Source organism: Botrytis sinoallii, assembly GCF_014898435.1.
Source record: "Botrytis sinoallii strain Bc 23 chromosome Unknown BSIN_011, whole genome shotgun sequence".
Lineage (NCBI taxonomy): Eukaryota > Fungi > Ascomycota > Leotiomycetes > Helotiales > Sclerotiniaceae > Botrytis > Botrytis sinoallii.
The window spans coordinates 225,637-239,471 of NW_024066038.1; the positions used below are offsets into that span (position 1 = coordinate 225,637).

The following is a 13,835-nucleotide window of genomic DNA, read 5'->3' on the forward strand; positions in this document are numbered from 1 at the left end:
GGGAGAAGATGAGAATTGCATGTTTTCCCTGTTCTAGTGACGAGAGTGGTGTGCGAGATATTTCAAATACGTCCCGTACCAGTGATGCATACTTCATACACATTCATATTATATATTCTTAATGAATATTATCGACTTCCATATCAAATTAAGTATCTACTTTTGATTTCAATATTGAATGTTATTGGATATAGCTAGAAATATACCCTGGTATGAAAACACGGGAATTCGATAAATCCCTTTGGGAGTAGAAAATGTCAGAGATGATTTTCTTGGTTTTATGAGGATAAAAATGAACATGATCGTAAACACCGTTGTAGGAAATTTTGCTAGAAATCCATGTGATGAAATGTGGCATTGAGTGAAGTACAGGAAATTGTATTCGTGGGGCGAATTAGGAATCGCCTAGTCCACGCCGCACTTTTTGCGAGAAGAGAAATGGTATAGTTTATACACGACTGCATACAATAAGCACTATCTGACTTGGATAGTGTAATGAAGCATTTGACGCACAACGAAAAGTAGGAAACCCCGATTGCGAAGACCCCGAATGCAAATGCCTGGACGTTTCCTTGTGAAAAAAATGCTCCATGTAAAAATTTTGATTCCCCAACACCTGTTCCCTATGCCCGATTACCCATATGTATCATGTAGATGGAGCTACCGGTTTTCCCCCTTCAACTATGATCTGTTCATCGATTCGCTTCTCTGTATCTCCATACTCGAGGCGTTTGTAGGTAACTATCTTAGCCTCATTCATATCGATTTCGAAAAGACGGATTCGGCGATGATAGCCTCCATACCCTCCATAACCTCCAAATCCTGCACCACCACCATAACACATCCAAAGAGCAGGACTTTCATCCTCCTTTCGAGAAAGAGAGCAGTATTCATTGCATGATCACTGAATGTCTAATCAGCACAGTCTAGTAGGCAGGGGATTTGATACTTACTGTCCACAGCTAACCATTACGACACCCTGTTCTACAAGCGCATCTCGGAATCCAGAATTAAACCCAGGAGCAGTGACGCCTTCTCTCCACGCACCCTCCTTATAAAGGGTATCATCCCTATACTCAGGAAGCGGTATATGGATAAAGGCCAGATCCATATGAATATGAGAATATCCTTCGTGGGATTTTTTCAGACTTGAAGCAGTTTGCTTGAACCAATCAATCTGGTTCTTTTTCAGCCAATCATACCCCTTAAATGATCTCTCATCTGGTGAATAAGAATGTGTATCCAACAAGTAAATTGTCAAAGCAGAATGCTTGGAGCCACCCTGGGCAAGAACTTCAACCATGTAGTTTCCTACCCCTTCGAGTTCTTGTGGACCAGCTTCTGATAATGAGTACGGCAAAGACTCGATCAATGCCATCTGTTGAGCTCGTGGTAAAGATCCCTCATCATCATGATTACCAAAAATTGTTGCAAATGGGATTTTGCGTTTAATAAACAACTCAGCATATTTGAAAATGGCCTAAATCTGTTAGACGATGAATAGTTAAACTTTGTAAGGGCATTCTTACGCTCTGTGCATCCGGTGCCGTCTCTCCATTAATTTGGTCACCACTAAGAATAATCAAATCGGGCTTTTCTTCATCAAGTAATCTTCCAACGAATTCCAACGTTCTAGGATCAGCTTCACATTTACCACCATCTTCAGGCATTGCATCTCTACAATGTCCAGTCCCTGTACTCAGATGCAAATCCGCTGCTTGTAGGATCTTGAATTTCCCATTATCCCTTATACGAGGCGTTGGTTTGGTTGGCATTATGAGCTTGCCTCTTCGTATGCTAAGTCTGGCCTCTTGGACCTCCCCGGAAGAATCCAACAATAATGGTGTGCCGGTCATTTCCCATCCATCTCTTGGATCCACAGCATCTGCTCCAAATAACACATCAACAGAAGTAACTGCCTTATTCGAATCACTCGCGTGGCGCTTTGCAGATCGTTTCAGCCATAATCCAGCAGGTCTTGATTCCCATCTCTCATCGCCCTCGCCTTTCGTCGCAGTCGCTGGATCCAGCCTCCCAACACTAACATCCATAACAACCTTGTCTTCCGATGTAAGTTCCTCTTCTTTCTTCCTTTGCACATGCATATAAGCGCTATTCACCCAACCCTGTCCCAAATACAAGTCCTTCTCGATACGATGCCATTTGTCCGAATCCAGCTTGCAGCTTGTGAAAAGATTGATTTTCGAGCATTTCGTGACAGTTATATCTGTGATCACTAGGCCCGGATGATGTGCTGGCATATAATCATGAAGCGCAGAAGGTAGAACTCGGTATCGATTGTCCAGGAACCACAGAATGATTATGGTAAATAGAGCAAGCGCACCGAGTTGCGTCGCTGTGCGAACCTGTTTGGAGTAAGATGAGTAGGAGATATAAAAACTTTAGAAGGTATACCTACGATTCTTCTCGTCATCTTAACAAGCTGTGGTTCTATTGACCTATGCGCAAACGGCTTCTAGCTCACGCAGTTCGGTAAGCTTGTCTTGATGGAATGATTTAGGTGTCCCATCCGTGAAGTTATTGATAGGTCATTTCAATCTCGATTGGTAGGTCTTCCAATTGCAAGACTCACACTATAATAAACAAAAAAGGGGGAAGCGGATAGAAAAAAAATCAAGGGAGACTTTGATGATTGCATCGTTGGTCTATTCATGGGTAAGTTCTTTGAAGATCTGGGGTATAAGCAACGCTAATCCTAATTAGTCGTTAGTGTCCCGTACCCTTAACCTGACAAACTCAATAAATTTCCTTAACACGAGACGAATGCATGGGAAGCGGGAGCGGCTGTTCCACAATGATAGTGAAACGAGATTTGTTGTATTGAATTTTTGGTTTTTATATATACATACCTATATCTTGATACATGGATACAGAGGAGTTACATATTACAAAGTTTGTCAAACATCCATATCCATCTTCTTCCAGACTCCAACAAATCCTCCACCCGTTATTCTATCTCCAACTTTAGGTCTACATATCATTTCCCATCCTGACATATCAGTGAGATCGCTAGCTTCTCCTGTACTTTCTTGAACAGTGACACTTTCAGACTCAGATGTTTCTACATCTTCACTGGGCACCTCATCCACCTCTCTGCTTGAAATCTTAGTGAGCCACTCCTCAACGGGAAAGGCAGTTTTGGGTCTGTCCTCTCTCTCCATTTCCTCAGCTTTGGCTTTCTTCTCGGCTTTGATCAATGCTCGAGGCTTTACTGATCTCACTTCCCATTCTCGCCCTCCTGTACTAAGTTGCGATCCCAGTTCTAACACCCGATCCAACACCAAAGGCAATTTCTTCCCTTTCACAACTTCCAGACACTTCATATGCTGTGTGATACTAGGGCACCATGTGATTAAACGCCCATCAGGTTTGATGCATTTTCCCACGATTTCCATTTCGTCTTGTATACCGGGTATATCTAAGATGGCGTGATCGAGGAAGACACCTTTAGTCTCTTCCAAACGTTTTGAAAGGTAATCATGAATACTACCAACATGAAAATCGATGTGGGGGAAATAAATTCCATGACGGTAATTTCTTACAGTTCTTTGTGCATGTCTCGAGTGGTGTTCATCCGCATCTAAGCTATGAATCACAGCTCGTCGCTGTGAACGCCATTCATTGTATAAATCAGTAAATTTCTCATCTCTCTTGTTAAACTTGCCTCCGATTCGGTAGATATCGTCATCTGGGGTAACCTTGCCCCCTGTCTTAAGATGTCTCGGTATTGGTGGAGCCCTTGTGTTCGCTCCGTGGATCGCTCGAGCAAGATGCAAAGTCAATGAGCCGGCACCGGTACCAGCCTCGAAAATCTCCAGTGTTTCATTGCTTTGTTCCACGAAATCCAAATATCCGAATTCTTTTGCGTCTGTAAGTTCCGTCGGCTCTCTAGAGAAGGATGAACTGTTGGAAGAGATTAAGGAACTCCCTGGAATATCTGTAGAATCCAGATTTTTGCTCTCAGGAGACGTTGCCGGCTTCCAATCATCTTCATCTTGCGAAACAACAGGTTCGTTAAGTGGCCTATAGAGACACAAATTCTCACTCCCTATAGCATTTTTATATTGACTAGATGGTACTGTCGCAAAATTGAGGTCCAGTAAAGAAACAATCAAGCTTGCATCTGAAGAATAGATCTATCAAATTAGCCATTGCATCATAAATTTCCAAACAAAAGAACCTACAGGTGTCACAATCCTTGGAGCATTATCACAGTATTCACCAAGAGTAGGTTCATATATGCGAAATAATGCTCTTCTACCACCTGCCACTACAGACCTGTATGGTTTTCCAATAACGTCATCTGCCTTGACTTTTCTGTGATCCCTGAATACAAGAAGATCACCTGGATGTAGAGGCTTTGACAAAGTAGGTAAAGCCCTTGGATTCGTTTCCGGCTTCAATAGAACAACGTCATTGGCTTTTCGAAAAAATCGAAAAAATCAGTAAAGTTGTGAAAACTGGAAATAAAAGATATTTTTCCTACCTCTGACTAATCTTTGAGTGAAAGACCGATGACTACATGGTGAGCATATTGCTTTGTAGGGACTTATTCTCTTAGTACCAGAGGATATGGTACGCTGAGTTGTCAACATCGTGATTTTTAAAAGTAATTTGATGTTTGATTTTAAAGATTTTGATATCGATGGCTCCCGCTTTTCACATGCAACCTTCTGAGTCTACGCTAGCGGCCGCATTGTTTACAAGGGTCTCAGCTAGCTACCACCTGAAAGCCGAAGGTGTCTTTCATCTTGCTTCACATCATCTCAACAACATATCAATAAATTGATTCGAATCTACCTTTGAAATTGACACCTCAAGTCCTCATTCGAAGATGTATACAGAAATTGAAGGAACTCATAAGATTGGTTCTCAATCCCTCTATACCAAAACCTGGAAAGTCCGTTGACCCCTCCCTTCCTCAGCTCATTCTCAATACAAACTAACTTAACCTCCAGCCTAATGCTCCTCCTGTAGCCAAACTGATTTTCATCCATGGTTTCTCCGACCACATAAATCGTTACTATATCCTATTCCCCACACTCGCCTCACGCGGAATTGAAGTACACGCTTTCGATCAAAGAGGATGGGGACGTAGCGTCACCAAGCCCTCCGAAAAAGGTCTCACGGGTCCAACTTCTCTGGTCATCTCTGACATCGTTTCGTTTATCAAGACACAATTGCCTTCTCCAGTTCCAGTCTTTTTAATGGGCCATTCGATGGGTGGTGGTGAGGTTATTACGTTGGCTAGTGATCCACAATATGCGGAATTGATGAATAGCATCCGAGGCTTTATTTTGGAGAGTCCTTTCATTGCCTTTCCAAAGGGCTTTGAACCGAGTTTTCTTACCGTATTTTTCGGACGATTGGCGGGCAAGTTCCTACCACATAAACAAATGGTGAATAAACTTCCACCTGAGAATCTTACCAGAGATCCCGAGGTTATCAAGTCGATCAATGAGGATACGCTGATGCACAACACGGGAACACTAGAGGGATTAGCTGGTATGTTGGATAGAACTGCTGCGATGAACCAGGGAAAGACGAAGTTAAATCCTGGGGTCAAAAGCTTGTGGTTAGGGCATGGGACAGAGGATAAAGGGACGAGTTTTGAGGGAAGTGAGAAGTGGTTCAAGGAGCAGACGAGTTTGAAGGACAAGGAGTTCAAGAGATATGAGGGATGGTTCCATCAATTGCACGCGGATCTGCCTGATAACCGCGAGGTTTTCGCTAAGGACGTTGGGGATTGGATTTTGGCTAGATGTGATGAGGATACTACTAAAGCGGGGCAATCGAAGTTGTGATCTACGACACTTTAACGGAGATATAATGGCGTTTTTTGGGATGTTAGGAAAGTCGTTACGATATTACGCCATGGTTATAATCTAATTTGATATATTTATTTTCGCCTCTCAGGCCCTTTCAGGTTTAACGTAGAACTTTAGAGATTTTCCTAGGTTCGGAGTCGGCGATATTTGTCGACCTGGTGCTGATCCTCGTCGACTGCGTAGCCTTCGTAGGCATTTTTACATCTCCGTCCGGCATCCCTCCATACGTAGCAACATAACCCTGCAACTTCCATAGTTTCATCTGTATCTCTTTAGTCGCATTCTTATGTTTGACAACCAAGATCTGATTGCCAAATATATGGTTCCCCTCTCTGATCTTCTCAATCCACTGTTTACCCATCATTGTCCTCAAATTAAACACAGGTACAACTTTCCTTCCTCCAGGTCCGATCCTTTTAGTTTCGAATTCTCCAGGAGGAACTTCTTGCTCTTGCTCTTGCTCTTGTTCCCGTCCCTGCTCACCTTCTTCCCTCGAAGCAAGCTTCTGTCCCATCCACAAAATACAGCCAGTCTGTTCACTAAATTCCACTTCTTTCCAATTCGCACATTTGTGTATGTAACTCTTCTTCCCACACAAATACTCCAACAATTCCGCCGTCCTCCTCCTCATGAATTCCAGTAAAAAGGTATCCATATCCGGTCTCCAAGTCGCTTGTAGCACAACATGTTTCCTCGCTGTACTCTTCGCCTGCATGAGTCCAAATTTTTTGTATACCCCCGTGTATCCAGATTTTGTCTTGAAAAAGGACTGAAGGAGGGGTTGGCGCATGGCTACGTAGGTGGTGGATCCTAGTGAGGGGGTGTGAAAAGTGTCTTGCTCGGAGGATTCGACTTTAGATATATGGGGAGAGAGACTTCGAGGAACGTGCCAGGGAGCAGATGTGGTGGGATGTGCCATTATTGTGAAGTCTTGGAGAAAGAAACTAGGGAGCGAGAGTTGTGTTGCGGTACATTGACGGACGGGAGTTGCGAGGGCGAGAGCTGAGGGCGTGTTAGTACTGAGCACTATAGAGAATTAAAAGCAATAATACCATAAGGATTTTTGGCAAGTTGCTCTTGGAAAGCTGTTCGGCCTTCTTTCTTCGGTTGCGGCTTGGGAGCTGAATGCTTGGTTCGGGCTTCTTGAAATAAGGGATCCATGAGTGGTGAAAGAGGTAACTCTCGTCGCTTGGTTCCTTTCTCATATGCATTCTTTCGCCCTTCTCCTCCGTCTACAGTCGTAGTTTGAATGCCATCAGCATTGTCTCCCTGACTCGAATCATCTTTGGCCGCAGAGCTAGAAGTAATATTTTTGAAGTTTTTGGCGTTCGCAATTGATGTTGAAGCCGATGTAGAATAATTCGAATTAGAATATTTCAAGTACCTTCCAGCACTTCTGCCATGAAATATTCTGCATCCCTTCATACCACATATCACTGTCGTCAACAAACCCAAAAAATTGGAGGGGTATAAATTAAAGATGTTCGTCAAAATCAATCAATCAAAGCTCAAGCGAAAACGCGACAATCGCGTCTCCCAACCAAGCTTCACTATCTAGGTACATCACCCCCACTACTCCTACAGACGTCACATCATCAATCGTACTTCAAGATGCTCGCAACACGGGTATTCCGATCGCATGCAGCGCGCAAGGCTGTCTTCGCAGGAATTAGATCTATTTCTTCTTTACCATCGCAATCCGAACCAAATAAATCATGGACACCCGTACCATACATCACAGAGACGATTGTGAGCAGGATATAGAACCCTATAAATTTGCGAATGTGTGCTAATGAGATAGGGAGGTGGATGGCGTACTTGTATGTATATTTACGACGGATTTAGTTTGGAAATTATAAAATACTGACGACAAGAGGATCAGCGGATATATTTTCTAAGCTTTTACAAGTGTGTTTCCCTCGTGCTGATGCTTTGATCTTTGTTGATAGGATACGTTACTGATAAAGAATAGGAGCGAATTATTTGTCTAAATGGCGAGGTAAATTCATCTCTTTCGGCGGCCGTTGTAGCCCAACTCCTTTACCTCGAATCCGACGCCCCAGAAAAAGCCATCACTCTGTACATAAACTCCCCAGGCGGATCCGTCACCGCCGGTCTCGCTATCTACGACACAATGACTTATATCAAATCGCCCGTTTCCACTGTCTGCGTCGGTCAAGCCGCATCCATGGGTTCGCTTCTTCTGTGCGGAGGAGAACCAGGAAAAAGATTCTGTTTACCGCATAGTTCGATTATGATACATCAACCTAGTGGAGGATATTCGGGTCAAGCTACGGATATTGCGATTCATGCGACGGAGATTCTGAGGGTTAGAAAGAGCTTGAATGAGATCTACAAGAGGCATTTGACGAAGGAACATAGCCTGGAAGAGATTGAGAAGATGATGGAGAGAGACAAGTTTTTGAGTGCGCAGGAGGCGTTGGAGATGGGGATTGTCGATGAAATTCTTGACAGACGGGAACCTGAAGGAAAGAAGGAGAATAGTTAGGGATTTTAGGGTTATGCATAATTCAGAAGAAATGTCTCGAAGGATTCGAAAGCTCGATTTTATGGTGTCCTCTTCAAGGAGGGACGCCATACTTAGGCTTTGACTGTTGCCCCATAGCATACAAGATGCACGTCCAGTTATGGCTCAAAGCTCTTGTTGACTACATTGGGGGCAACGACATGTGGATTTTCAAGGTTTTTAACTTAAGAAAATGTGTGGCGGGTACAGAACCCGGATTCAATGGGACTGGGACGTCTCGCTCAAGTGGAGCGATTGGCAACCTTCAACATTACATCTTCTTATCTATTCCCCTTTATCGTTTACTGTATCTGACTCTGTATTTGCTCCGAAAATATCTAATTCCATCACCACAGAAAACATTCAACCCCATTCTCCCCCCTCTCAACGTGATCCCACCAATATCTCGTCCTTCATTCTCTCGTCTCAACTCTCCAATATAATACCAGCTGAGCTGTCGTCTCCCACATACGACCATAGACTGAAGAGAATTGGGCATCCCGTCCGCTCTGCCATACACAAGCTTCAGATCGGTGGATTAGTAGTTGGGTGGGTGACCACCAGCGAATCCCCACTGTTGTATGTTTGTTTTTTTTTTGTTTTTTTGCCTCCTTCTAAAAGGACAGGGAACGTTGTGCAGGGATAGAAGGAGAATAGGGTTGGTGGTGAGGCTCAGTTGCTTCAAATCCAACCCCCTTCTATCTCTTTCCCATTCTCTAATCCTAACTCATAGCCTTTCTTATCATCTCCCCATCCTACGTCGTGACTATCATCTTTCCACTCGTCTTCTATCTCTTCGTTTTCCCAATACTCTTCCTCGTCTCCTATCTTGTTTTCTGTGCCGTCCCCCTCTCCCCTCTCATCTCCCTTTCCCTCTCTTCCCTCTCCGCCTTTCTTCCCAAATACTTCGCACCCCAATGCTCCCCTCAACCTCCCCACCTCCAAAATCCCATCGTGTCTCTCATGCACATCTAGATTGCCATATTTCACTTTATATTTCGTATGATCCATAACTCCATTATTATTACTCAGTGAAAAGGAAGTACATCCATTCGTAGTGCTGATGTAGATAGACGTATCTGTCGTTATATCTTCTGGATTTGTAGGAGTTTGGGTTGTGGGAACGGAGGATATGGAAGATGGGGTGGGGGGATATATAGGGGTGAAGGAAAGTGCTACGCGTAATTTTTTGCGTGGGAGGGGGGCTTGTGGATCGGGGCTGGGGGACGTTAGTTTGTGTTTGATCGAGGAGAAGGGATCAACATACTAGATAATAGCAGCGTATGCTTTTTTTGATGGACGATGCCCATATTTATCCTAGTAGAACATCATGTTAGCCTTCGTTTTAATTGTGCTCTTGATGGTGTTGGTGCAAGACAAGTAGTGGGCACGACAGGAATTACACATAAAATCCCAAGTCCACAAGGAAAACATGAAGTGGGAATTTGGAAAAGGACTTACAATATTCCCTCTGTTCCATCCCTCCAACACACATCTAATAACCTCCTTCTCCTCTTCCAAATCATCCATACTCTGTGGCAGAGAAGTAACAGGATATATAACCGTTATATTCTGGATCGAACCAGCGTCTACGAAGTAATGACAGCCGAATTCCGGAAGTAATGGATCCGGCTGTCTCTGAATAATCCGAGGAGGATTTGGGGCTACTGGTGTGGATTTTAGAGGAATTTCTCGAAACTTCTGTTGATTGTATCGTGGAGGTGAGGGAGCGGAAGAGCGGGGAAAATATGCAGAGAATGTCGATGAGGAAGATGAGTATGAGGGGTGTAAACGAGATTTCGTTCGTTCGTCTACGAACACGGATGGGAGGAGGGTTATTGTGTCTTCGGGTTTGGGGGTGTTCTCTTCTTCTGCACTCTGTTCTTTGGAACTCTCTTCTTCACTTTCACTTTCGTTATCTTCATCCTCCTCACTGTCAGTCTCCTCCTCTTCCTCCTCTTCTTCTTTCCCCTCCTCCTCCTCTTCGTCTTCGTATTCATCTCCACTCTTCTCTTCCTCATCACAAACCTCATCCACCAATTTCACTCCTCCCAATTCCATCTGCAGACGCCCCTCAATCTCCTCCTCAAAATTAAACTTTTCAATCTTCCAATCACTATAATCATTACCAAAGAACTCGTCCAAAAAATCTTCATATCCCAATCCGCACCTCTCGATTTCTTCCCATCTCTCTTTCGCTTCTCTAGTCTCCCTTTCTACCTCTTTCGCTTTCTTGTCTTTTCTTTCCTCATCATTTTCAACATCCCCTCTTCTATCCCTTTCTCTTCCCGTACTCCTACCCCTCTCACCCGGTATAGCCAAAGCACCTCCCTCCAACAAATTCAACCGATCTCTCAATCTCAACACCTCATCAACCAGATCAGGAAGTTGCAAACCCGGAGACGGAGAAGGGGACGGAGATGCAAAGCCCGTTCTATGAATAAGTTGATGATTCAGAGGCGCATTTACATGTTGATTACCTGCTGAAAATCCATTGCTATACATATTTCCATTCGGGTATCGATACCCGTTTGCTTGGACGTATTGGTTCTGCACGTGATATGGATAGGCTTGAGGAGGGAGAGAATTTGTAACGAAAGGTGTGTAGGAAGGGGGTGGAGAGCCGAACTGTGTGGTTGTGGTGGAGGTTGAAGACATGTTTCGTCTGTGGGTTGAGGATTGGTGTGAGGATTGGTGAGATGAGGAGGAAGGATAAAAGGGAGATCGAGGAGGACTAGGAGGTAGAACCTGGATACTGTTTGCAACAACTTTGTGTTCCGCTTGAGTATCCTGCGATTCTACAGTATCTATAGTTGAATGAGTATTAGGAACCAGGGTTGGGATTGCAGCAGAAGGCAAAGCTGAATCAGATTCTGTTATTGAAGAACGGGATTTAATGACACAGATACAATATCTTGTTCCTGTGTTTCTATTTGTACTTCCGATTGCACTTCTGTCTCTAATAAGGATTCCGCTGGTAACAAAACCGGTATCGTTGCTTTAGGTTCTGTCGAAGAGCCAGATCCCAGAGCACTAGTAATCGACACCGGTGCAAAGAGTTTCTTGTGCAGAGTAACTTTCGAGGATTTGCTACTATGAAACATTATTAATTTTTACAATCTGACTTGGAAATGAGTCTAAACGCTCGGGTTTGAGGTAAAGGGAATGGAATGGAGAGTATGAAGTTAAGTATATGATACAATTATTGAGATGAATTGCTGCTTGTATAGTGACTATGACTTACCAACGTTGGACACAACTATCTAGGTAAGCAAGGTCTGAGATTCAGGTCGGTCAGGGAATAGATGCACCGGTGTCCTGGTACTGATCCTTGACCAATTGTACTAATGAGAAGCACATAGGAAAGATGTGTGGAGATTTTGAGATTTCATGGACATGTAAATTTCTTGTACTTATTCCCGGTGTGAAAAAGTACATCGAAAGCGCTTTTTAAATCAACAAACTTTGCGAATCAAGGGAAATTTATTTCAAGAAATACAAGAGAATATCAAAATGGTTTGTATCAGTTGGTAATGGAAGTTGGTGGCCGAGAATTACTAGTCATCGTCGTTCGTTCGGCGCTTAGGCCGTAGGTAGGATCACAACCAACAAATCCACATACGCTGCGGCTGCTTCAATTGTGGGATGCATAACAATTAATTAGACCGTTGTAAAGCAATATAAAAAGAGCAAGTGAATCTTTGAATTTTCGGAATTTAAACTTGCTAACTAATGCGTTGGTATAATACATATCTTAGAAGTTGCCTTTTGAGAATGTCCCCTGAAGTTCAACTCCGCGAATCATTCTCCTGATCTGTGTTGTTTTGCATAATATATATCTGAAAACCCCATTGGATGCATGAACTCAAAGTCACAAAGTGTAAGTTATCCGCCAGATTCATTCTATCCGGCTGATGAACCGTAATCTGAATATCCTCATCTGTTTGTGACAGCTTGAACAATGGAGCCTTCGCTGCCTTCATCCAGTGCATCCAAACGACGCATATCCGATTCAGAGATGTTAAAGTCGAAAACATCGGCGTTTTCGGCGATTCTCGATGGAGTTTCACTCTTTGGAAGAGGGATCCATTTTTTTTGCAAAGCATATCGTATCAATACCTGAGCAACGGTTTTATTGTGAGTGGCTGCGATCGATTGAAGAACCGGATCATTGCTCCTCTGATTTCTGACCACTGGACAGTAAGCTTCAACATGAATGCCGTTGATCTTACAGTATTGAACTATAACTCGCTGTTGGCAAAAAGGGTGCAACTAAGATCGTTAGAATTGCAGCAAATATTCCACTTTGAAAACACAAACCTCTATCTGATTCACGTGAGGAGAAATAAAAGGCCTGGCAAGTTCCAACTCCTCGATATGTCCAATGCCAAAGTTCGAAACTCCAATCATGTGGGATTTTCCAAGACTGTAGAGCTTGTGGAGGGCATCCCACATCTCCAAACGGCCTTCAGCTCCACAGTTTGGGCTGTGGATCAGGAACAAATCAACGTAACAGTTCTCAGCGTCAAGAGCTTCAATACTCTTCAGACATTTCTCAAAAGATTTTTCAACTGATCCACCAGGTGTGAGGATCTTGGTTGTGATGAATATCTCCTTGCGTTCTATGCCGGTTTTTTTCATAAAGTCTGCGACGGCGATACCAACTTCCTTTTCGTTGTCATAGTATCTATAATAGCTGTTAGAGACTTCTAGTAGTCGCCAAGCTAGGGATAATCTGAATGGACTCTTACTGAGCAGTATCAATGTGCCTGTAACCAGCTCTCAATGCGGCGGTGACAGCGTCGATACATTTTTGTCCTTTGCATTGGTAGACTCCAAATCCTAGCTGTGGTATACCGATTAGGCTGACATTTTCTTGGGTTGAGAAAAGTTTAGTTGCAATACTAGTTGGTTGCCCAGTACCAGTACTTGCGGCTGCCATGGTCAAGAATGAATGTTCGAGCTTGGATATTTGGTCAATTCTTTGATGTGATATGAAGAACCTTGGTTTTGGTTTTGGCTTTGAGTGATTGTTGAACAATCTTCAGCCGAGAAAGAAATCGTGTCAGAAGATGAACTAAAGTTTTTATTTGGAAGTTGCTTCCCAAAGAGTTTTAATATCATGATTTGTTCTTGCTTTGATAGGTACTGGGTAAATAACGATGATGCTCATTTTGATACTTAACCCACACCTAGTTAGATATTACCCAGGGAGGCATGTACGATGAGGAAAGAATCATGTGATGACCAATAAGAATGCTTGCTATGCCTTACGCTAGCTATTTAACGATTAGTGTAGATGCCATTAGCTCTTTAGATCTCGGGTCATGACAACACCATTTGAATGTCCTCATTCTCTTAAATTGAAGCTGGCGACAACGAGATTATCCATCTGTATTGTAATCCTAGACCAGATTCTGATCACATTGAAGATGATGATATTTACAGCGAGACCGATG

The 13,835-nt window shown here is 43.3% G+C and overlaps 7 protein-coding genes across 7 annotated transcripts; 2 read left to right on the forward strand and 5 right to left on the reverse strand.

Moving 5' to 3' along the window:
• Positions 1 to 756: 756 nt before the first annotated feature.
• On the reverse strand, positions 757 to 2,434 carry EAF02_006729 (uncharacterized protein; the record flags this gene model as incomplete). Its single annotated transcript, XM_038902777.1, has 4 exons — positions 757 to 904; positions 954 to 1,480; positions 1,530 to 2,366; positions 2,420 to 2,434. The coding sequence occupies 4 exons, from the start codon at positions 2,432 to 2,434 to the stop codon at positions 757 to 759; spliced, it is 1,527 nt and encodes a 508-aa protein (XP_038757098.1).
• Positions 2,435 to 2,918: 484 nt separating this feature from the next.
• On the reverse strand, positions 2,919 to 4,616 carry EAF02_006730 (uncharacterized protein; the record flags this gene model as incomplete). The annotated part of the gene is made up of 3 exons (XM_038902778.1): positions 2,919 to 4,157; positions 4,206 to 4,441; positions 4,508 to 4,616. 3 exons carry the CDS (start codon positions 4,614 to 4,616, stop codon positions 2,919 to 2,921), a joined length of 1,584 nt encoding a protein of 527 aa, XP_038757099.1.
• Positions 4,617 to 4,855: 239 nt separating this feature from the next.
• Positions 4,856 to 5,825, forward strand: EAF02_006731 (uncharacterized protein; the record flags this gene model as incomplete). The annotated part of the gene is made up of 2 exons (XM_038902779.1): positions 4,856 to 4,921; positions 4,980 to 5,825. The coding sequence occupies 2 exons, from the start codon at positions 4,856 to 4,858 to the stop codon at positions 5,823 to 5,825; spliced, it is 912 nt and encodes a 303-aa protein (XP_038757100.1).
• Positions 5,826 to 5,949: 124 nt separating this feature from the next.
• On the reverse strand, positions 5,950 to 7,274 carry EAF02_006732 (uncharacterized protein; the record flags this gene model as incomplete). Its single annotated transcript, XM_038902780.1, has 2 exons — positions 5,950 to 6,851; positions 6,902 to 7,274. 2 exons carry the CDS (start codon positions 7,272 to 7,274, stop codon positions 5,950 to 5,952), a joined length of 1,275 nt encoding a protein of 424 aa, XP_038757101.1.
• A 186-nt stretch (positions 7,275 to 7,460) lies between these two features.
• Positions 7,461 to 8,358, forward strand: EAF02_006733 (uncharacterized protein; the record flags this gene model as incomplete). The annotated part of the gene is made up of 4 exons (XM_038902781.1): positions 7,461 to 7,598; positions 7,651 to 7,669; positions 7,732 to 7,757; positions 7,822 to 8,358. 4 exons carry the CDS (start codon positions 7,461 to 7,463, stop codon positions 8,356 to 8,358), a joined length of 720 nt encoding a protein of 239 aa, XP_038757102.1.
• Positions 8,359 to 9,057: 699 nt separating this feature from the next.
• On the reverse strand, positions 9,058 to 11,480 carry EAF02_006734 (uncharacterized protein; the record flags this gene model as incomplete). The annotated part of the gene is made up of 4 exons (XM_038902782.1): positions 9,058 to 9,595; positions 9,644 to 9,693; positions 9,838 to 11,166; positions 11,286 to 11,480. The coding sequence occupies 4 exons, from the start codon at positions 11,478 to 11,480 to the stop codon at positions 9,058 to 9,060; spliced, it is 2,112 nt and encodes a 703-aa protein (XP_038757103.1).
• An 832-nt stretch (positions 11,481 to 12,312) lies between these two features.
• On the reverse strand, positions 12,313 to 13,318 carry EAF02_006735 (uncharacterized protein; the record flags this gene model as incomplete). The annotated part of the gene is made up of 3 exons (XM_038902783.1): positions 12,313 to 12,648; positions 12,697 to 13,063; positions 13,128 to 13,318. 3 exons carry the CDS (start codon positions 13,316 to 13,318, stop codon positions 12,313 to 12,315), a joined length of 894 nt encoding a protein of 297 aa, XP_038757104.1.
• Positions 13,319 to 13,835: the final 517 nt, after the last annotated feature.